General features: G+C 42.0%; 1 protein-coding gene across 16 annotated transcripts in view; it reads left to right on the top strand.

The window, feature by feature from the left end:
- The window catches only part of LRRC8B (leucine rich repeat containing 8 VRAC subunit B), a 444213-nt gene that overhangs the window by 398927 nt on the left and 20661 nt on the right, over window positions 1–24625 (top strand). For 3 of the 16 annotated variants that reach the window (XM_073896363.1, XM_073896364.1, XM_073896362.1), the window contains exons 5-6: window positions 5931–6060; window positions 22724–22820. In XM_073896363.1, the coding sequence (XP_073752464.1) occupies window positions 5931–6060; window positions 22724–22761 (168 nt within the window). In that variant the 3' untranslated portion in view covers window positions 22762–22820. Of the gene's footprint in view, window positions 1–3493; window positions 3640–5930; window positions 7625–13800; window positions 13912–14126; window positions 14252–16581; window positions 16600–19698; window positions 19868–22723; window positions 22821–24625 lie in introns of those variants that run through there. The other 13 variants (XM_073896355.1, XM_073896356.1, XM_025872144.2 and 10 more) reach the window with 10 other exon arrangements.

Genomic DNA, 24625 nt, shown 5'->3' with positions numbered 1-24625 from the left:
ATTGTCAACTACTTGGTAGGAGTGTTGTTAAAGGGAATCAGGGATTCATGTTTCAGTTTCAAGGTTCCTTCTAACTTGGAGATTCCTAAGATTCTATGATGTAGGCCAAAATATTTTTTTTTAAATTAGAAAATAAAACATCAAATTGGATGCATAAGTATTTAGATATGCACATACTCAGAAATGTGAGTTGATTCGTCCATTTGGAATAAAAGTCGGTAAAGTTTCCTGAAAGGAGAGGTTTTAAAATACTCTTCTAGAGTTGGGCAGTATATCAGGTTCATGGATGGAGTCAACAAATGCTCTCTGTGGTTAAGTAGAAAAGACATTTATTGAAAGGATGTTGTGTCTCTCATATTATCACTGAAAGGCTGCAGAATCAAGCTTGGAAAACAATCAAGCATAAAATTAGTCGGATAACCAAAATGTCAAAAGCATAGCACAAAAGCAAAATGCCGCTGACCATCCCACCCTGAAAACTGGATCCTTCTGCTACTGCAGCCCTCGCCCTCCCACAAAATAAATTCTTCGTGGTTTCTGCTGCTTTGTGATACTAGCTCCGATTTAAAGTCCAAGTTTGAGCACCTGATTGGCAGAGCTTATGAACTCCCACCCCACACTCAAGCTGTAAAGGATCTGGGAACACTAGAATCTGGTGTCAATTCCTCCAGTGGGAAGTGGACTCTGCTTCCCACCAAGAGTCCCACCAAGATGAAGTAGGGAATTCTCCAAACATCGAAGATACTGGGCATCCCCCAAATGACAGACATTCACAGAGAGGGCACTCTAGAGAGTCTTCCACAAGATAGTAATAGGTGTTATCACACAAAACACTAAACATTTCTTTTTATCATATTTTTTGCTGCAGGATTCCTCAGAGCCTTTAGTAGTTGAATATGCATTGTGCTTCTCCAAGAGGGAGGTATGATATGCAATGTTTGCCAAATATATTTGAGCAAGATGCTCTTTATTTTTTTATTTTTTTTATTTTTATACCCAACGTGGGGCTCAAACTTACAACTCCAAGATCAGGAGTCACATGCTCTACTGATTGAGCCAGCCAGGAGCCCAAGATGCTTTTTTTTTTTTTTTTTTTTAATATAGTAACTCTTGAGAGGAGTGTTCCTAAGAACACTGGGGGTTGGGGAAATGTAAAAGGATAGAGGTCATGTGCAGAGGCATGCCCAGATGTAATCAGAGATGAGAGCATTTAGAAGGTGGGTCAGAATAGAGAATGCCTTGAAGTCTGCCAGTCAAGTTCAGGTTTAAGTTCATTGGACAGTAGGTGGGGTCAGACTTGAGCTTGAAAGTGATATTTAGCATGAACTGACACCTTCAAAGGAGGCTCTAATTGTAACCCATTTCTTGCAAGGATTGGGAGAATACAATCAAGAAGTAAAACCCCTTGAAAAAGTTTAATCAATTATGATTTAGAAGTAGGAATATAAATTAAAAACAAAAAATGAAGATTTATATCTAAAAGGAATACCATGAGCCATCAAGTCGGCAAACTGCAGCTGGGGACCAAAACCCACCCAGAGCCTGAGCTAAGAATGCTTTTTAAATTTGTATACAGCCCCAACCGAAGAATAGTTTTTTTTTTAATTTTTTAATGATCAGGGAATTTTTTTTTAAATAACATTTGTCTTACATGAAAACATTTGTCTCACATGAATTTCATATAAATTCAAATCTCAGTAGCCATGAATAAATTCCATTGTTCTCATTCGTGGGCCTATATTACAAAAAAAATCATCCTCAATTGTTATTCTGTTTTGAATTTCCTCATTTAAAAATGTATGAAGTTTTTTCTCTCCTGTTGTATAAACACCTACATAATATTTTCAGTTTTGCTTCTTCACCCACAAAACCTAAAATATTTACTATCCTACGCATTTAGAGAAAAACTTTCCAACCTCTGCTCTACTTACTGCCCTCATTTTACTGATATGGAAACTGATGCTCAGAGCAATTTGCCTGAAGTATGAAGCTTCCTAGCGATGGATCTGGGATGGAACCCAAGAGCTCCAGCTCCCACTCTGACCCTCCCTCTACTGCATCTCAGATTCGTCAAACCAAGTGCTCTGATGCAGGAAGCAGTGGTGTGTGTGGATGGGCGTGGGAGATGGGAGAGAGGAGGCAGCATCTCTATACCAGTGCCAAAGCGTAATTGGATTATGATGGTATTGAATGTGATGGAGAAGCATAGGAAAGGGGGGAGGACTCAATAGTTACACTCAAATCTTAAAAACCACTCCAATTTACACCTAGGTCTTCCAACTTCTACATTTGTGCATTTAATGCATTTCTTTTATTAACTCAAAGACTTGTAGCTGGAAGTAGAAATCCCTTCTGAAGATCATTTATGTGGCGGAGCTTGTGTTTGACATCACTGCTTAGAAATGGAAATATTCATTTTTGTTTCCTGAAATGATTGGATTTTATGGATTTGGTTAGCGTGTTCTGAGATGATGTGTTCAATGGCCAGAAAAAACAAAAGGGAAATCTGCCATTGAGACAGATTCTGAAGTAAGGTCTCAGCTCTGGAAACAGGGAAGTATTTAATTATCACATGTCAGCAAAAGATACAGGAAGGGGACCATCCTTCCTTGGATGTCTGGGGACTCTACTACATTTTGTTCAAGAAACTTTGTTGCCAGAGAATTCTAGGATGTAGCATTAGTTTCTCTCTTTTTTTTTTCCAGTTTATTTAATAGCTTATTGCATGTTTCGTTTATAGTTTATTCTGTTAAAAACCATTCTGCATATGAAGTCTGTCATCTCCCTGATAGTCTGCAAACATTTCTTTTGATTTTTTTTAAAAGAAATTAGTAGTCCATGAGGGTGAGTTTTTCCTTTTTGGATCGTATATTATATTGTCTAGGAAAGAGCATGTTAAATGAATTGAGAAGAAATAAATGCTATCTAAAATTTTTTTATAAAATGTATTGGCCCAGGCAAAATGTTTTTGATGTTCTTGTAAGCTTCCGGGTAAACTATTCTTTTTTTAAAGATTTTATTTATTCATTTGACAGAGAGAGAATACAAACAGGGGGAGCAGCAGGGAGAGGGAGAAGCAGGCTCCCCGCTGAGCAGGGAGGCCGATGCGGGGCTCTATCCTAGGACCCTGGGATCATGACCTGAGCCGAAGGCAGATGCTTAACCAACTAAGCCATCCAGGCGTCCCCAGGGTAAACTATTTTTAAAGGTTTAGTAGACTTTTCAGGATAAAATTGCTGAATTGAAGGAAAGTTTTGTGTCTCTAACACAGCTCTCCAGCCTCCTTTAACATAATTGAATTCAGGTAGGTGACAAAAGGTCTCGTGCCTCAGCTGGGTGCTGGCACTGAGTAAAAGTCCCCGAGACGGACACTTGGCAATGGGGAAGGAGAACTGCTCACTGCAGCCCTTGCCCCACTTTCATGACAGCAGCACAGCTGAGGGACCCCAGTGGCTCACTCCCACTGCCTTATGAAATCCCTCTCCTGTCTTAGGGGGCTGAGAAGTCGCTAAAATCACAAATTTGGAAATTTGAAAGAAGATGGAGGAGAACATGGTAGCGCTGATAGCCAGACAGAAGGAGAGTGATGGCAATGGCTTCAGGGTATTCACCTAGTGCAAAGGAGTCCAGTTAAGCAAGGTACTTGCTGGGCATCTGGAAACTAACTGTACTAGGGAGATGGAGGAGTCCCGACACAGTCTCTGATATAGTCCTTCCTTCCCAGCACCCAATACAGACTAATTATTCACCTAACTGTTTAGTATTTCTCACCCAGGAGACCAGTGCTTCTCAAATGGGAGCACTTTTGCCCCCATAGAGACATTTATCTGAAGACCTTTTTGATGATCACAACTGAGGAGGGGCATAGCACTGGCTTCTAGTAGGCAGAGGCCAGGGTTGCTGCTAAATAGTCTGCAGTACACAGGGCACCCCCACAAAAGGAATCTCACCCAAAATGTCAACAGTGCCAAGGTTGAGAAACCCTGCATTAGACCATGGTTCTCAAAGACCCATCTGTCTTGCTCGGCACTTTATCCTCAACACCTAACTGGGAGCCTGGCACAAAAGGAGGCTCTCTGCATGCATTTACTGAATATAGATGAGCCAAGCCTACCCTCTTTTTTTCAGCTCGCTTGCCTAAGTCATTGCTTAGACACTAATAGGCACTCTCAGGGTTGAGCTTGGGTTGCACAGGACAGATTGTTTACTCTACTTGTACATCACTGACCCTACTTCTGAGCTGCAGGTGTATGACCAGAAGAGGTTGCATTAGAAAGGGGTTACATTTCTTTTCTTTTTTTTAAAAAAAGATTTTATTATTTATTTGACAGAGAGATAGCGAGAGCAGGAACACAAGCAGGGAGAGTGGGAGAGGGAGAAGCAGGCCTCCTGCTGAGGAGGGAGCCCAATGCGGGGCTCAATCCCAGGACCCCAGGATCATACCTGAGCCAAAGACAGACGCTTAACAACTGAGCCACCCAGGAGCCCCAGGGGTTACGTTTCTCCCATCTCTTATCTCTCTGCCACATCTCTACACTGAAATCTACATATGTATGGTTTTGCATCTGCATTCTTGAGAAGAGAATGAAATGGAAGGGTAGATATTTTTCCTTTGCTTATTCCTAGTATTTTGGTGTACAGTGATGAACTTTATTGAATGCCATACTTAGCAATGGTGATCATTCGATTTATTTCCAAGGATATCTGATACTGAGTGTATGTGGCAGTGATGGAGGAGAGGGGACTTTCCAATATAATGAGCATTTTTGAATGCAGTTTGACCATTTTTTAGTTTGTAGAGAGAATGTTTATCCTTTTGAGGAGATAGTTCTGGATGGCCCTGGAAATTCCAGGGGAGAGCTGGCTCAGTGGGACTGTGTTAGCCCATCAGAGGAGCAGGCTGAGCTCTCGAGTGCCCCTTTCATCCCCGTGTCTAACAAAGCCACGTCCTGAACCAAGGAAGGAGCCTGCACTATTTCATAGTTGCAAAGATGCCCCATCCACAGGTACATAAATATGTGGAGTATTAGAGATTGGGGTGTGTGCTGTCCAGCACTGCCTGGTGCAAACTCATCTCGCAGTGGCATGGTGAGAGTGGAGGATGCTTGTTCTCAGCTCTTCTGTGGATGTCTTTTCCAACCAACTTTCACATGTGGACTGTGGCTCCCTTAGAAATTCACATGCAGTCGACCCACCACATAGGGGAGCAGCTCATTTGAGCAGTCCTAGGAGTTGACCTAATTTCAGTCTATTTATCATATTTTAAATTATTTCTCCATGTTACATGATTTAATTGAAACTGCCAGAGGGCAGGAAGAAGGGTAAATACTCAGGAGTATATATGTAGAGGGAAATGAAATGTGCGCGTATAGATGATCATGTCTTGTCTATGCTTCGGTCGACTTTTTTCTTTTAACAGAATGAAGTTTTCAGTCTAGTTTGAAACCCTTAGAAATAGCCTTGTGTCTGTACTCACAATGTTTTTGAGGATATCGCTCATTACACTACACAGTAACTCTTTATGAGGATTCTTGAGAAAAGTTATTTCTGATCCTCAGCCTCAAGAATAATTGTGATTTTCCTAAAATACTGTTGTTGTTGTTGTTTTTTCTCTTAGGGACCATGAGTAGGTGACTAATTAGGTTTTGTTTGAGAATTGCTTGTTAGAATGCTTAGAATAAAGTCTTTGGCCCACCCACATATACAGCAAGTGTTTAGAAGTTCATGGTAGCCTCAGCACCAAGTTCAAGTCAGGACGTTCTTATTTTCCCTTTATCTTTTCCATCTCCTTCAAATTTATCATCATTGTTCTATGCATTCCTATAAATGTCTGGAAATGTTTTCGGAAAGCGGTAGGGGTATAAATAAGCAAATGCATTATCAAGGCCATAGAAAACCAGTTTTACTGGCTTCTTTTTTTCCCTTTCCAGATTGAGACGCTACCAGATGGGCTGTTTCAGTGCAAAAAGCTGCAGTGTTTACTTTTGGGGAAAAATAGCCTGATGAGTTTGTCCCCTCACGTGGGTGAGCTGTCGAACCTTACTCATCTGGAGCTCATTGGTAATTACCTGGAAACACTTCCTCCTGAACTGGAAGGATGTCAGTCCCTAAAACGGAGCTGTCTGATTATAGAGGAGAATTTGCTCAACACTCTTCCTCTCCCTGTAACAGAACGTTTGTAGACATGCTTAGATAAACGTTGACCTAAAGAGAAAATAATTTTCAAAAGTTTGCCCCAGGGCTTTAAATGAGAACTAAAATTTTCTAAGTTATAAAGATGAAAAATGGGTAATAATTATGACTAACTATAACCAAATGTCTTTAAAGCAACTCAGTGTCTAGCCCTAAGTTAAACAGGTCAAAATTGTTAACACTGAACTTAAGTTTTGTGAATAACTGATCTTTAACTTATTAAGATGTGAGAAGTACACTTCAAGGGTGGCATGGGGGACACGGAATTATTGAATCTCTACCTTGCAGTTTTTACCTTGAAGATTAGATATTCTTTCATATCCCTCCCCCCAGTCCCCATTACTTACTTATTTGCACACTTGTTTTAACTGACTTCCTGTTTTGATACTTATCACCTAGACCATAAATTCATAAGTATAAAGGTCCTTGATGTATACTCAACACTGTCTTTGATTTATGTTCTTAAATATTTTTAGGCAGGGTGTACATTGTGCTTGGCTGAATTCCTTCTTGGCTTGATTTTATTTCCTGTCCCAGCTCGCTTGAGTCTTCCTTCATTTTGTTTTTTCTTAACAATGGGAACCCTAAAAAAAGCCCCAAAACAAGGGTGAACCCTGAAAACGTGCCTGTCTTTGGCCCTTGCATAGAAAAGGACAGAATACTTAGGACACATCACCCTCGGGGCACCTTGAAAATTGCTCTATTTCCTGAAATGTCTTCTTATGTATCATCAAGCCTTTTTTATTTGCTGATCATTTTTATATTAAATGTAAAACATATAACTATTTTCTGTGGTATAATCTTGGATTCAAAATATGTGAGAATAATTGTTGTAAGGTACAGAGAACTCATGCATTTCTTTAAGAATTTACTATTAATATACTTGGTTTTGGCTGCTTACGAGTCTCATATTTGTGTGCATCCTGCCCCAGAATGTTTTTGTACTCTGCAACTAATTACTTTTGGGTAACACAAGCCTTGTGTTTCTTGCCCTAAAATATTTGGGGGGTTTCCTTATAAGAGGATGGCCACATCATCTACCTCTCTCTTCCCTAGTCGCTGTGCTATTGTACGGGTAACAATTCTTAATTACTTCAAAAACTGTGATGGAGGGGAGAGGTACAGATTTGAATCCTTAAAAGTGATTTCAAAACACTTGGAGAAATTAAGACTTAAAGCAAAATGCTTCTCCATCTGCATGATCTCTAGATATGATTATAATGTAGAACACTCCGCCTCTGTTCAGTATTTAAGAATTCTCAAAGCTCACAAAGCAGTAGATCCATTTAACTGAAATTCATCTCATGCCTTTGTCTAACTTTCCTGGAATACATTTTGCTCTTTTTTTTGTAAAGAGCTTTGTGTTTAGCCTTTTATTATCATACATCTTGTAAAATGAATAAAGTCAACCGACTCATTTTTGGGAAATGTACATTTTTACCATGGTTTTTCTCTGATGGGTCTAAGCATTATGATGCCAGTCTCATTTTGGATGTTAACTATGAAGTAACCTATTAACTGCACCTAGACAAAACTGGAAAACACTATGGGTAAAGTACTGTGAACATGGAATTGTGATGCGTGGTATGTTGTTTCTTGCTTTGCCCCTTCCAGAAAGATAAAAGTGAGTCTTTAAATTATAGCAAAGTGTAGCTCCCCTCACCTGCCACACACCCCTGAAGTGAAGCTCAGAAAAAGGAATTGCTTGTGTCAAATGTAATTTGAATAATACAAGCTCTAAAACTATAAACACCAACAGCTGCCTAAAACATTTATTTTTATTCTGAATGAGAAGGAACAGTATAAAAATGTTAATTCTTACCAAAACTTGCCTTTAGTCAGAACATTCAAGTTCTCAGGGACCCAGACATAACTGATGAAACTTTCTTCCGGGACTTTAGAAAATAGATTCTGACTCTATCTGGGTTTTTGTTCTTTTTGTTTTTTTAATGTAAGTTAATGGCCATTTTAATGTTTCACAGTAATATTGTCATATGTACGGATTTCAGTGTTGGATTGGATTAATCTTAAGTTTTTGGAATATGGAATATGCATGAAGAGGTATTGAAATGTTTGTGGCCATATAATTAGCCATAATGTCTATGAAAAATCCCACCCCCCCCCTCCAGAAAGAAGAGTTTTCAAAACAAACCAAATTTGCTACCATTCTCACAAACTAGAACTTCTCCACGGCTAGTCACACTGGTTGTGTTCCCCTGCAAAAGTCATTGACTAAATCTTCCTTATCGCTTCTCTCAATTTCTGGAAGCACATTACTTACTTATCAGGATTGATACTGAATATTGTAAACTGCTTTCCAAACACTAGGGTATGGTTACAAAGAAACCTTGTTCTTTGATGCCATAGTTTTTAGATTTCTGTCTTATTCCAGGCTTACACACCAGTGTTTAGGGAGCTTTTGAAATAACATAGTACTGATGCAATGAACTCTTGAGACCACCACCTGACATACTGGAAATGTGGTGTTGGATGCCACCTTTACTGCATTGTTGGAGCAGATCTTCATTTTGCGAGTGTTCATATTCATTTAAGAGGATTTTCAATGAGGAAAATGCGATGTATTCAATTAGGACACGTTAGATGGCATAGGATTTCCAAGAATGTATAATGCATTTTCCAAAAAATACATGTGGATGTTACTTGGAACAAAATTGATGGCTAATGCCAACAATGGCATAGGTTCATTTCACTTACATATGCACACAGACACACACAGATGAGCTTGGACACACACAGAGACACACACACCCTGGGCAGTTTTGAGCACTCCCGGTAAGGTATAGTGTTCTTTCCCTCACCTATGTTAGGATACATCTGTGTGGCGCATAGATACTGTGTTTTCAATCTTCATCCTCAGTCTTCATTTTTCTCCCTGGATATCACCATATTTCAGGTCACTTAACAAATGTTTGTGTTAAACGGGGTAAGTAGAGATCCATGGGTGCTCAGCGCTGTGGCATAGCTCGTTCATGTGGTAACCTAACTACCACGCTGTGGTAAGCGTCAGTGAGTTCTTTGCATAATATTATTGTTTGAGAGCGACAATATTTGTTTCTGTTCCCCATGCGTTTCATGATTCAAATTTTGTATGTTTAATTAAAATATTGCATAATGATGGGTTCAGAAACCATTAAAATAATCAAACAGTTATCCTGTGGGTTGACAGCTTTCTTTCCCAGTATTTTGTGTAAAACGCTCCTTCCATCTTTACATTCTCTTAGCATCGTCCTCTAACTGCATAGGTAACTCCATTCCATCACTCACCTCCTTAAATTTGGTCAGCACTTGTGTATAACAGAATATATTTGTGCTAAAGAACTCACAGTGATACTTGAGCATGTATTTATTTGGGGGGAAGCCAGGGCCTCTAATGATGCCTAATTGAGTTATTCCACTTTACCCATCCCTGCAGTATTTAGAGCTGATTGAATCCATGATCTCTCATCCCTACCAAAAGCATGAGAATATAACCATAAGTCCACTTTGTTTCCAGGAACTGTATATTGCATCAAAATCTGTGTTCCTTTCTTTCTGGAAACAAGAGGGAGGCTGATGGGAGGGGGAGGAGCTCTTTAGTATCCTCGTTTGAATTATGAAAGCATTATATACATGAAATGGTATAAACTCATGGCTGTTGGAAAATGTCCTGGATATAATTATTTCTATCTTCAGTTGAATGTGAAAGCAGTGAAAACCTGCAGTCCTATTTAATTGGTTTCTTCCTGTTTCTGGTCCATCACTTTTTATATCCGCTGGGAACTATCTGCTCAGTACCTTTGGTAATGGACTACATTCTCTTCGCCTTTTTTCTTTTTTTAATATGAACAAGTTCATCAACACTAAAGCATTAACACAGAATATATGAGCTACAGTACTGAGTTGAGATGGTTTCCAGTTGTACCTAATTCATGTTTAAATTTTGCATTTGACTTGTATAATCCACCACTGCTGAGAAAAACAATTATGAATGCCTCCTGCATGTTCTATATTATCTCTAACAGAGATGGTGCAATTTAAAAAATTCAAAGGGGCATAGAATTAGAATGGATATGTCTGTGCATATGTGTGTTGTGTGTAAACCTAAGTATTTATGTTTAAATATTTTTAAAGCTCCTCAGATGTTTCACTCTGAGTGAAATAATGGGCCAATCTTGAGTAGAGGCATTTTCTTTGGTTAGCTTCACAGTGAAAGCTGGAATTTGTTATTTTGTCACCTATTTTGAAAAATGTATGTAATCAGGTTTTGCTTCTGGTAATGAATTGTTCGAAAATATAAGATTTTTTTGTAAGTTGAATGTTTTTGGCCCTCAGGTTTACCGTGTAAATCTGCATTTTGGTGGTGAACCCCTTTGCCTGAGATTCGGTGGTTTTTGGTAAATTTCCCTGTTTTAAAGTATCTTTTGTGTAAAATACAGATTCAATTTTTATAACAAATGGCAAATAAAAACAGTCTAAATGTTGGAAAAAGTTGACTGTACTGATTTGTCCCGGTGCAGTTGTACTATCATTCACAAGATGATTGATTTTAGATTTACGTGTGGATCTCGTAACAAGAGTAGGAGTTTTCAAAATATGTGACAACGATCACAAAATAACAAAGCCCCTTGAAAAGAGCTGGATTGATCCTAGAATATGCTGGGGCAGGGGGCAGGGAGGGGCGAGATCTGTCCCAACTCTAAGTAGGTCCACCTTTCCAATGGTGCTCATCCTTGGGGACTGATCTTCACAAATCGACCCAGCTCTCTCCCTCTCCTTTTGGCTCTCGTTTCTCCATTTACTGTTAGTTTAGCACTAATGCTAAATATGGACTAGATAAAAAGTGAGGAACTGCAAGACAAAATTTTGAGAAGGTTGAGTAAAAGGGGAAAAATGGAATTATTGGGCATAGTAAGCACATGATAGTTTGGCCTTCTGGATAGAAGACTTCCCACTCTGTCTCCCTCTCAAACTCATACCCCCCCCTCCCCGCCCCCCACACACACTTTCAGGAGCACATTAGAAAGCTGATCAAAGACTTTTCTCTGCTGGAAGACACAGCTCGACATATACTGAACCAGATTATAAAGGAGAGTGACTCTGCTGACACCGGCTGGCCGTGTTTTACCCTGGAAATGCGGTACTTCAAGAAAGGTGTGCACTCACCTTGAAGCGCCTGAGCGATGGGAGATACTGAGGAAAGGAAACCAGTGTCTGACCTAAGACGTCAGCAGCCATTCAGGGACGGGCAGGGGCCTCGGGACGCTGGGGACACAGCCTCTGGGGCAGTGAGCGAGAGCCCCGAGCGCAGGTAGAAGCGTGGCTTCATTCTTCGGCGTTCCCCTCCATGCTGCAACATGGCTTTTCCCGACTGTGGACTGTGACTGCAGTGAGGGCCCACCAGCAGGGGAGGGGTGTGCCTGCGCTGTTGAGGGCACACTCCCCTACTCCTGGGGATTCTCTAAAACCCCGTGCCTAGCAGCAGAATCTGTCCCTTCCTCTCCGAGCTCTACAGAAAAGCGGTTGATCAAAGGCAAAGAGTCACACCTTGCACTCAAGCCCCATATTTACAGAAGAAAAGAGATCTGTATGCCAAAGAAGGATCAGAAAGAAAAAAAAAAGTCATTTTATAAAATGCATGGTCTTTTTAAATTACAAGTCTCTCCTCATCCTGTGTTGGTTCCTCATCCTCTGGACTAGAATTGTAAGTCCTGCCTCCCAAATACCAATGATTCTATAGAACTGCCTGTGTGCTACTCGGAAGCTTTTCAAATCATTTCTTATAAATACCTTAAATTGTGTATGCCTTTTTACACGTGCCTATTGTTTGTTCGGGGAGGGCTTGTCACACCATTTTTTACTCTCTGCCTCCCTCTGCCGCTGAGATGAGAATAAATCAAATAGAAGGTGACCAGCTTCGACTTCTTCCCCTTTATTCCATTTCTCCTTGCCTTGCCTTTATCAAATGCAACCCCTGAGGTAAGATCTTGACAATTCAGTGGCCCCTCCTTAATCTCAGTGACTCCATCTCAAATGAGATGCACTCAGAAAGCCTCATGCAGTGCCTGGCACCAGGACCAGACCAGACATGTGGGTGCCCAAGGCAGGTAAGAATTTGGCACCCCTTTAAAAAACCTGCTTTGACTATTTATTCAATATGCATTTGGCAGAGATAAGGGAATTGGTCTTCTGTTAGCAAAAATCATGAACTTTCGGGACACCTGGGTGGGTCAGTCGGTTGAGCGCCCAACTCTTGATTTCGGTTCAGGTCATGATCTCAGGGTCGTGAGATCGAGCTCCATGTCAAGCTCCAAGCTCAGCACAGAGTCTGCTTATCCCTCTCCCTCTGCTTCTCCCCCCCCCCTCTCAAATAAGTAAATTAATAAAATCTTTAAAAATAAAAAAAATCATGAACTTTTGTGTCACCTGTCTAATTAGTCCCTTCTTCCAAAACAAAACTCTGAAGAGTAGAGACAGCTGCGGGCAGGGGTCGTAGGGCCAGTGAGAGTTCTCGAGTTCTCACAGCTCGTAGAATTTCTGTCAGTCACCCCCAGGAGAGAGTCTCCTCCCAGGCCTCATGAGCAGGCCTGTCAGCTGCTGGGACTCACCTCTCTTTTTTCCCTTGGAAGGACTGAAGTCCCTTACTCTCCTGGCCCCCACCGTCTCCCTTTCCAGATCACTCTCCCTCGCTTTCCCTCGACCCCTCGTCTGGTTGTGCTATTTAGTATTTTCCTAATTACACACTCCAAGCTTACATATCCTCACCCATTACTAAATGCCATCTTTGATAGTATTAAGTCATAGTAAGAATGATGTTTTAGCTTGTACTCACCAAAATAAATGTCTTTCACTTATCAAGATTCTCCCTTCCTAGAAGGTGGTTTCTCATCAGAATTTCAAATTCCAAATAAGAGACTTCTTCAATGTACTGAATGGGAGTAGGACCAATTTGCATTCCTTAGGCTGGCAACCTCAAGAATTGCATATGGAAACAATTGCAAATGAGTTAACTGGTCTCCTAATTCCAATTATTTCATTGATACTGTGTTCTGTGTAAATTAGTACCCAAGGCAAATGTTTAAACCCCAGGAGGACCAAATGCCACCTGTGTGAGGGGAGTTTCTTTCTAGCCTTTGCCTGAACTGGGTTTGAATTCACATGCTTGTCTTAGGGTCTCTACAGTGCTTCCCAGAGAAATTACTTAGATCGTTGTGGGGAGAAGAGAACAGTCTGTCGCCCTTTTCATAATAGACAGAGCCAGTCTCCAGCAATTGCTCTGTGAAAAGGGAAAACCTGAAGAAATAGCCAAGTGAAGGAGAATTGATTCTGTCTGTTTTAAGAGACTTGGGGAAATTTTACCGGGCTTGTGATCCCTGGGCAGAACAATACATCATGAACCACATTAATGATTTCAAATTGAGAAAAGATAAAAATCGAATCCTTTTGTCTATGCTCCTTCAGCTTGGTGTCCATCCCTGAAGGGGAAATAGCATAATGGAATAGAACAATAATGTTACTTAGCACGTGCTACGTGCCAGGTGGCAGGTTGTTTATGTGTGTGAGCTCAATCCATCCAACAGCCTTATTTGGTGTGTTATTCCTATTTTACAGATGAGAAAACAAACTTGGAAATTGTAACATTTTCCAAGGTCTCATGACTGTTCAGAAGAGGAATCCTATTCAACCTACAGGCCTGCAAAGCCTGTTTCTACAGAGGTGTAGGTAAAGAACACAACTCAGCACTACCTCCTCTCTCCCCCGCACCCTGAGGTTTGAAGACTCACAGGTGGTTCTCTGGTTTTCAGGGCTCACTGCCCTCTTCCCTTCCTTTTAAGCCCCAAGCTTCCTCCTCCATATCGGTCCTAGTTTGTCTTCTCTGAGCCAATGAATCACTTCCTGTCCATTTTATTTGCTCCCTTTCCCAAATGTAATTCTAGAATTCTAGAACTTTCCAACGGGAAGGAACCATGTAGACTTTTCTGAAGAGGAAGACCTGACTGGCTTGTTTGAGATCACAGACCCACTATCTGAGGGAGCTGCCACCTATCTGTTTGTCCCCCTGGTGAGTACTCTTTGTGCTCTCCTAGGCTGGTTCTCAGAAGCCCAGAAAATCTATATTTAACCAAAGAGTGGGAAAGCCGAGGTCAGCACCCAGGCCTCCTCCCTAACTCCAGTCCTGTGCATTCCCTAACAAGCTGCATTCATTTGAGCTGCGTCCTGCATCTTGATAACAACCCCTCCATTGCACAGTGCATTACTGGGCACAAAGCAGTTCCTGTCCCCAGTTCACCTACAAGAAAACTAGGCTTTGAAAGAGACATCTTCGATGGTTACCATATTGAGCATCTGCCATAGGTGTAACATCGTTAATCCTTAAAACATATTAAGGTAGTCATTATCTCCATCTTATAGAAAAAGAAATAGGTCCAGGCAAGTTAAATGACATGTTAGGTCATATAAGAGATTGCATAGTATGTGGCACAGGCAGGTTTTGAACTGGGGACTCTGTAGCACCAAATCTCCACTTTTTGTAGAGTGCACACTGTCAAGGTCATGTGGCAAGCTAGGGATGGAGTGATGAGTACAGCTGAGGTTTTCGGCATCTAATACTGTTCTTTATGATCTACAGGCTCTGAATATTCTGGAAAAAGATTGATACACACATACACACACATACGCACAAACACAGTTTTAAACACCCTTTAGTGTAAATATAAAATTTCATCCAAAGGTCTAATGTATTTTTAAATGTGGTTATTTTTGAAAAATGCAGTTTTTATTTAAATGTCCTAACCTAAACTCTGAGCACGTTTGCTATCATGAGAAGAATGGAATGCCATTCTGAATTTTGAGTCCTGTGGGAGATGTTCGATAAAGACCCTCATCCCATTAAAAGGAGTGGTTAATATTTTGGTTTTTGTTTTCAAGGTGAGGATGAGGCTTGCCGTCAGTTTGGGTTTCACTACAGAATTGCAGTTTAACGCCCCGAGAGTCCTGATTTATTATAGGGAAATACTGGCAGACATTTTAGACTTGCAAAATGACTACGAATCCCAGTTCAGGCTAAATTCATTCTAAATGCGTTCTGCTGATTTAGACATTTGGAGGAGCGGGTTATGCTGTCCTTATTGAATTCATGCCATGCTCCAGCTAAGAAGCTGTGTTTCTCATCCCAAGCTGATGGTGTGTCCCTCCCTGGTTTTGCCTTTTGGCTGAATACACTGCTAAGCATGGAAAAAGCCTTAAGTCAAGCAAAGAACCCACTCCTTGAAGCACTGATTCCCTTGGCATTTGCCTTTGGTGTCTTCAAAACCCGTGCCTTTCAAGGCTAGTGGCACGTCAGGTCAGCTGTCTCCAGGGTCCATGCACCCAGTGGGACTGCAGCTCTTGGATGTTGCCTGTCCCCCACCCGCCACTGAGCTCTGCTGAGGAAGGGAAGATTATTTACCAAGCAACTTTGTGCAATCACATTGGTTGTTTTTATCTTCTTCTGGAAGATGAACGAAATTGGCCCTTTTTCTTCTGGTGGTGAGTCTAATTCCTCCTGCTTAGAAAAGAGTACCCACAGAGAATTTTTTTACAAGGGTGGAAATGAGCCAGATGGCTTGGGTGCTGCCGTGGCATAATCAGCAGAGACCCTGGCTGAGCCCGTGACTGGAGGAGGGCCTGTATGAAAATAACACATTTCTCTCTCAGGGCCATATGTCAGCATGTTTCGGGGACCTGGCCTAACTGAGCCTAGTGAGAAGGTGAACTTAAGTGTTCCCTAGGGTGCCTGCAACTCTAATATTCAGATCTACATAGAAGGCAGGGTGAGTAGGAAGTGTTGATTGGGGTTAATATTAACTTTCTTAAGAGTTTGAGCACATCATACACTTATTTTTGAGCTTCTGAAATGACTCATTTTTATGACATGTGAATAAGACTTTTATTCGCTGGAGAACCTAAAGTGTAATAGCAGTGAAGGAGGATGGAATTATTTGAAAGAGCTGTTCTGCCATGCCTCTGCATTAGTGAGCTAGCACAACGGGGAAAGGGGCTATCGAGGGCAGGGCACATAGAACATTCTCAGGAGGGCCTCCTCAGGCTCAGGTGACAGTTCCCAGTAATGACAAATGTCCTAGGGTTGCACAGGTAGAACGGTGACCCGTGAGGTACTTGACCCTCTTGGGCTTTAACACCAAAGCTGGAAATCTGAGGCCGATCCATCAGCACTGACACTGAGCCCAGAGTCTGACTCGGGGCCCACGGATGCCTCCAAGTTTTCAGTTCTCAGGTTTCTGTTTCATGGGGCTCTGGGCCTAAGTGTCCAAGCAGCAGACAGGCTCAGTTGGAGAGACATGCCTCCAGTCTTAGGTGGACTGAGACATGTCGGCTTCTCCCTGCGTTTAGGGTACGACTCCAACGGGGTACCAGCTCCCACGGCAGACTGTGTGCCCATTGGGCTCACCGGACACTCAGCGGGCTGTCCTGGGGCTATGTGCTGTGCACCTCCTCTGTGTCCTGGGGCCCAGCTCAGGACTGTTCCAGACCTAGGCTTGGGCTCCGTTGTGTCTGGAAGGGAAAGCAAGATCATTGTTCAAGACAGAGCCAGACGATCAGCAGGCTACCGGGAAGGCACTCGGCTCCACCCTGGCTTGGAGGCCTATCTCCACCAGTAACACTTGAGTAACCTTATCTCTCTGAGCCTCCGTTTCCTCTTCTATAAAACATAAACTCTAGTCTACAAACACTAAGCGTCTCCTCCTACCCAGCTGCCGCCCCAGGTACTGAGGGTACAGTGGGATCAATGGGGACAAGACAAACAGGGCCCCACCTTCATGGAAATCGGGCTTTAGGAGGATTCCATGAGATTATATAAAATGCTTAGCATCTTGTCTGACCCTAGCAAGTGCTAACTGCTGGTTAGCTCTAATGACTTTTCCTCCAAATATGGTAGAAAATCTTTTAAAACGTGTGCTTTCCCACCTCTTGCACATGTATTTCTCTTTGCCTAGAAGGCTCTTCCGTGCTCCCTTTGCCTAGCTAACTCCCATTCATCCAGTGCTTGGGGTCAATGGTCACTTCCTCAACCAGGTCCATGTCCACGTCCCCCTGTTGTGTGTTCTCATAGCAACTGGTGCTCTACTTTGAGGTATCCGTCACTTTGGTAGCTACTACTTGTTCAGTGTCTGTGTTCCTGACTAGACTATAAAGCTGGTGTGGACAGCATCCATGTCTCCCGCAAGTCTGGGCTCCCGGCTTTGAGATGCTCCATAAGTATCTGACCATCCGACTGGCTGACAGGTGAATGGGATGTTCTCTTCCAAATAAGAGAAGTATACTGGACCAGAAAAAGGAGAATCTGGCCCACCAAGGGCACATGGGCCCTTTCTTTCCTTCCTCTTTTCTCTGGCCTAATATGAAGAGGAGGGACAGCCAAGAGATGGCTGAAAAAACAGGCCATGCCCTGGGCAGCACCTACATCTCTCTGGAGGTAATCAGGTAGCCAAGTCACCGTGCAAAGGATGGCTTGTTGGGTTGCCCATTGGTAACAAGATTTATCCATCACCACTCAGGGTGCTGCTGAGAACAGGGCAGGAGTCTCCTTTGGGACCATGTACCACCGTCACACCCTCATCTGCCCTCTCACAGCCAGGCAGCATGATTTAAAGGAAAAGGTCTTGTCTCTTGTAACTAGATAGACGAAGCTTTAAAAAATGAAATCCAATGCCACGTGGCCAGAATGATGTCAGCGGCAGAAATGTAACCATGTTGACTTTTCACTCTGTCACGAAGTATGAAATATGCCCCCAGGCTCAGTACATTGAGAAAGAGACTTCGGCAAACACAGTCGTTTACGTGTGACTCACTGCAAAGGTTAATGTTGTTGCCCTTTGGGGCCCTGTGGGATGTAACAAAGCAGCGATGTGACCTGACCCCAGTGGTTTTCTTTTGGCCAAAATCCAAATGCTCTGGGCAGTGCTGGACTTCCCACATGCATTCCTGCAAGCCCACCATATGGAACTGCATGGCAGTCCTCTTTGCTAGGCCTTTCTAAACCTCCATGTGTCTTTGCCCATGTTGTTCTCTCCTTCAGAAGTTCCTTCCTTCCACGGAGATATGGAATAGTATCTGTCATCTATCTACCCATCATCATCTATCTGTGTATTGGTCAACCCTCCCTTCATTCTTCAAGACTAAGATGAAATATCATTTTGTCTCCAACACCTTCTCTGACCACCTTCCTTCTCCGAAATTAGAGTTAGGTGCTTTTATTTGGAATGACAATGTAGTGAGGTTATTTCTAGATTTCCTCCTCACTAAATTGATGACAGAAACCAAATCTTGTACAGTGCCTAGCACATTGCAGGTGCAGAATGATAAATAGCAGAAAGCTAGGCATTGGTAAACTGTGTCACGGGGCCAGTGGGTCACCCAGAATGCCTAACTGCAAGTGTATGTACCAGAAACTACTAGTGGATACTTTTGTGGACAGAATATGAAAATTATGAAAAGTCATTGAAGGTTTATGGGTAAAGAAACAGCATAAGGAAGTAGAACTTTGGGTACATTATTTGAAGGTGTAATGGGTGTGGTGAAATTAAAGGATGAAAATCTTTTGCCCATTCTACGGATGAGAAAACTAAGTCTGGAGGAAGTTAAATGTTTTTACCAAGCAAAGAAATCTGCTTTAGCAGATCTGTTTTCAGAGTTTGTGTTCTTAGATGCTATGCAAAACCTCAATCAAATCTTCAAGCACTACCTTGAACTTGGGCCCTTTAGGTCTTCGGGGAATGCTCCCTCAGCTGTATTAAGTTTGACTCCAGAATGTCACCCACCCTTACTGGGTCCCACTTTGGTTTCCTCTTCAATAAAATGAGAAACACTGAGCTAGGTGTCTGTGAGGCCAAATTCAGGCTCTGAGATACTAGGATTCTCTGTAGAATACCAGCAGACTTCCTGACTTGGCAGTCAGCTCAGTCAAAACTTAAGTGCACTGGTGTATTGGCCCTGAAAACCTTTTCATGGGTTGCAGTCATGACCCCAAAACACAACAAAGCCTATGAAATATTATCTTAGAGGCCTAATTATTCTTCCCAAATAGGTGTTTAAAATATACTCAGGCATTAAAGTATAACTGTTGAACTCACAGAAAGTATCTTTATCTGAATAGTCTACATAAGTCCAAGTTTCCACTCCCTCTCCATGGCCTTAGGGACTTCGTTATACGTGTAACTCTGTATCATAGTGAAATAAAGTCCAGCACTGCAAGCCCCAAACCTGTGACACCCCACCTCATCACAGAAATCTCAGACAATGCATGCAATTATCTGACTTCAGGCTGAATTTTAGGGTCGAACACATCTGAAAATGTCTGTGTGGTTCAGAATGAACTCTGAAATGAAAAGTTCCCACCCAAACCACTGAATAACATCCTGTTGTTTTCATCAAATCTATGCAGTAACTCCTTTGATTTGGCTTTCATTTGGAATGATCTGTCCGATGCCATTTTTCTGAAACATTCAGAACAAGATACAATCTCATTATGGTCGGCTACATAGAGTGGACCTTTCAGAGCATAAAGAAACATCTGTCCTCCATCTGCAGTGCTTAGAAAATAGGGCTTTCAATGGAGTACATTGTACGACGCTAATGCTTTTAAAAGGGCAAGAGATCCATTTCTACTAAAATCTCAGTAAGTATGTCTAACAGAATATTTTCATTTTATATACTGTTTCCCAAAGAGCATTTCAAAGAGAAGAGGATTTTAAGAACATAATCTCTAGGTTCAGCCAGACCTGGTTCAAATACTTGTTCTGTCATAGACCCGCTGCATGATCTGAAAAAGTGACTTAAACCTGATAGTTTTAAGTTTTTTCAGGGACATAAAGTAGAGTAATAATGCCTACCCTAGAGATAGTGTTTTCAAAGAGACTGGCCTGTAGCAGAGCACTAAGTAAACATCAGTTCTCCTTTTGGATTTGAGACTGTTGTTTCTCATACCAGGGGCAGAACGGCCCAATTCCTGCTGCAGTTAAAAGAACACAGGATTTGGAATGAGAGGATCTGAATTTGTACTCCACCCGGCCACTTACCAGGGGTGTGACCTTGGGGAAATCTCTGAATCCTTCTCAACTTAGCTCCCTCATCTGTAAAACAAGGAAAATAAAAATAGCTAACTCACTGGTAACAATCATGAGGTGCAAATGAGGTGATTTATGTGAAAATACTTTGCCAGTTGCTAAGCTCTTTGTGTATGGGCTTATTATTGTTAGTATTGTGGACTGAATGTGTCGCCCCAAAATGCAAATGTTGAAACTGTAACCTCCAACTTGTTGGTATTAGGAGGTGGGGCCTTGCAAGGTAATTAGGTGAGGTCCTGGGGGTGGAGCCTCCATGATGTAATCAGGGTCCTTATAAGAAGAGAAAGAGGGGCATCCAGCTGGCTCTTGATCTCAGGGTGGTAAGTTCCGAGCCACATGTTGGGTGTAGAGATTACTTAAACAAAAACTTAAAAAAGAAGAAGAAGAAAAAGAGGAAAAACCCAGAGCTCTCTCTCTGTGACTCATGATGGCAAGAAGTCAGCTGTCTATAAGCCAGGAAGAGAGCCCTCACCAAGAACTGAATTGGCAACACCTTGATCTTGGACTGCCAGCCTCTAGAACTGTGAGAAATGTTTATTGTTTAAGCTACTCAGTCTGTGGTATTCTGTCAAAGTGGCCTAAACTGACTGTGAAAATAACACCACCAGAACTGAAGAGCATACCTAGTTTTGTTTTGTTTCTTCGAGCGTTTTGATTTATAAAAATCTTAGCAGGGCACCTGGGTGGCTCAGTCGGTTAGGCATTCGACTCTTCACTTCGGCTCAGGTCCTGATCTCAGGGTCCTGGGATCGAACCCCGCGTTCAGCTCCACACGCTGCTCGCAGTCTGCTGGAGAATCTCTCTCCCTCTCCCTCTTCTCCTCCCCCTGCTCACGTACTCTCTCTAAAATAAGTAAATCTTAGTTATGTTCTTAAGTGATTATAACTGATTTCCACTTAGCCACCAAAGTAGGGATTCTGGGAATGGACGAAGGCAGCACACGTAAAAGTAGAATGTTCACTTTCCTGACAAAACTTCACCTGTGTTTGTTTGTCTTAGCCTGGACCTCTGTGAACCTTTAAAATGTGGCCTGGTGAAGAGTCCACATGGTTTTGTTTCTTCGAGCATTTTGATTTATAAAAATATTAGCAGGGCACCTGGGTGGCTCAGTCGGTTAAGCATTCGACCCTTCACTTCGGCTCAGGTCCTGATCTCAGGGTCCTGGGATCGAACCCCGTGTCCAGCTCCACACTCACCTCGGAGCTGAGCATTCGACTCGAAGATGTGCTGAGACAGAGAACGGGATGTCCTCTGTGGTTTCTGCCTATCGGGTGTGGTTGCGATGTTACAATTGCTCGTTTTCCAGATCTCGCCTCCCCCCGCTTCCTAGAGCAGTTCAGCCATCTCCACCCTCCTGGTTACCTGCTCCCCTTTGTCCTTCCCAGAGGGTGGAAGTCAATGGGCTTGGGACTTTGATATCAGCCAGATTTAAGTGTGAATCTTGCCTCCAAAACTTTCTAGCTGTGTTACATTGGGCAAGTCACTTAACCTCCCCACACCTCAGTTTTCTCATCTGTACAATGGGAGAGAATAATAAGCATCTCCCAGGGGGGTTGGGAAAATGAAGTCAGACAGTACCTTTAAAATTCTTGAAGTCATATCTGACAGCAGATAGGTACTCATCAGTTTCCCCTTCCTTTCTCTGAGCTCTCTTCTTATCCACTTCTCGTTCCTTATACCTGATTATTGATACCTCTCTGGGACCCTTGGTGAGGCAATGGCTAACAGTGTCAATAGGAATGGTGAGCCTGCAAGACAGTGACCCTGGGGAAACATTCATCAATACTCCTAAACTAAAACTCCTGCCCCAAGTCTTTCTAAACACTATGGTTTTGGAATATCTCAGTTAAGACAATAGACTCCTATGGAATACATTTGCTAATTGAGTATTTGAAAGTGTGTGTGTAAGCTTGGATATTCACAGAATATCAGGAGGATGCACAAAAAACTGGTAACCCTTGTGAAAGATAAAATGAAATGGGGTCACTTATGTCAAGGGGTTTTTAAATGGAGCGAGGAGGCCATTAAGGAGATGGGCCTTATGCACGTCCTCACCTGGTGGAACCATGAACTTTTGAACTGGGCCAAGCAGCAAATATTCCAAGGATCTAACCTCAACACCCGTAACTTCCTATATTGAGAGACCTTGCTTGGTGATAGCCTTAGTGACCAATTATATTCAGCCAAGATTGGTTTACTGCCACCAACACCCATCACAAAAAAGCCTCTTTTATTTCTTTTTTCAATCAAAAATTTTTGTATACAACATATATAGGCATTCCCTTTTGTCTTTTAAATATTTTGGAGGGGGCACTGCTTGGATTTCTGCCCAAATCTGTGTTTCCTGAATTGCAATTTTGAGACCCCAAATAAATGCCTTTTTTTTTTTTTTTTTTTTTTAATTGTAGCTCGGCCTCTTTTCTCGGTTGACATTTCTGGTGTCTGAAGAAGCAGGATCTGAAGTGACACACCACCTCAACTTGGTGCTGCTGTTGGACCAGCAAGGTACCTGCTTGAACCCTCTGTGTTCTATTGTCTCCTCACAGCCCAAGTTCCTGTGCTGAGTCCTCCTGGCTCTGAACCTCCCTCCTTGCTTAAAGTTCTAGCCTCTCATTGGATATCTGTTTGGTGCTGGCTTGTACAGAGGAGTAAAACTTCTCTGACCCAATTCTGTTAGGTAGAATTTCTCACAGGGGATTCACACATCCCGCGTAACTCTATCTAGTACTCACAGGGGATTAACACTTTCCTAACGGGATTCTCTTTGGTAAGGCTTCTGCACAGTATTAATACTCTCCTATCCAGAGTTATCTGGGGAGTACTCTCCATTTAAAATTGCAGTGGTCACAGGGGCACCTGGGTGGCTCAGTCAGTTAAGCGTCTGCCTTCAGCTCAGGTCATGATCTCAGTGTCCTGGGATCGAGTCCCTCATCCAGCTCCTTGCTCAGCAGGGAGCCTGCTTCTCCCTCTCCCTCTGCCTGCCACTCTGACTACTTGTGCTCTCTATCTCTCTGTCAAATAAATAAAATCTTTAAAAATAAATCAACAAATAAAATTGCAATGGTCACTTTGGAGATCCTTTGAAATTTGAAAATGAATTTATTTTCATGCACAACTGGAGAGGGGGTATATAACCAAGCAAAATCAATGAGAAGCATGTTTCAGTCGGTATTCAGAGGCCTCCAAGCGATCAAATGACTCAAGACTCTCTTCCTTACAAGAAACTAATCCTGGCTCTCTAAAGACAACTCTGACCTTCCCCAGAGGTTCTCCAAAGTAGAAAAGCTTTCCGGAGCTCCTGAACTGACCATGCTCACTAGTACTTCTCCTCTGCCTTCTTTCCCCCCATCCTCTACCTATCGACCCCAATGTAGCTGAGCTTCTCATCGGTAGCAACAACCTTGAAGGCTCCCAGAATCCTGCAGGCAGTCAAGCACCCTATGAGATAAACCCTAATGAAGGGGGTTCAGGAACTCCCTCCTTTTCTTAGCACCCTTAAACTAAAGTTAAATTGTGAGCTATTACTGAAGAATTTCTTAATACCCCTCAAGACCCTCTAGAGTCTGCTAAAAAAAAACTAATTTGGTCATTCAAATTTATGAAGTTTGGTTATTCTGTCTCTACCAGCTTATTCATTTGTTTGTAAGTGAACGCCATGCTAGGGAACCTTTAACTTAGATCAATCCACCTTAAAGCAGCATCCTTAAAAGAGAGGAATCCAAACTTCTGGGAGACAATAGAATATGCCCCTTGATTGATGTACAGAAGCTTCTAAAAGACAAAATGTCTTCAGAAACAGTTCTAAAAGGATCCTTATAACATACAAATAGTATAGAAGTCTTTAGTAAAAGACTTTGGCCATCTAAGCCAGTAACCCTAAATTTGTCCATCTGCTAAAACCATAAAACCAAAAGAATCCAACTATTCTTTTTGAGTTTCATACCTGAGGCATTGCTAAATTTCAAAACAAAACAAAACAAAAATGAAAACTATAAGGTCTCTTCATCTGTATGCTTATATGATTATGTTATAGATATGTGATCTTGTTCTACCTCTGGATGGTATTAGTTCGAAAAAAGGCTCTATTTAATTGGCTTAAGGAAAGTCAAATGCTTATAAATTAAATATTCTTAAAGTTCTCAGAAGTATAATGAAAACTAACCCCAAATTTTTCTAAGTTCATGTAATCTAAAATAATCTTTGATAAATGAAAGCTAATTCAAGTTTGTTGGTTTAATCCTGTCTTCAGAATTATCAGCATTAAATATAATGAAATCAGGCGGAGCAAGATGGCGGAGGAGTAGGAGACC

This window comes from Callorhinus ursinus, unplaced genomic scaffold (assembly GCF_003265705.2).
Source record: "Callorhinus ursinus isolate GAN/ISIS: 27379988/994484 unplaced genomic scaffold, GSC_fseal_2.0 scaffold9, whole genome shotgun sequence".
NCBI lineage: Eukaryota > Metazoa > Chordata > Mammalia > Carnivora > Otariidae > Callorhinus > Callorhinus ursinus.
This window is presented reverse-complemented; position numbering and strand designations above follow the sequence as displayed.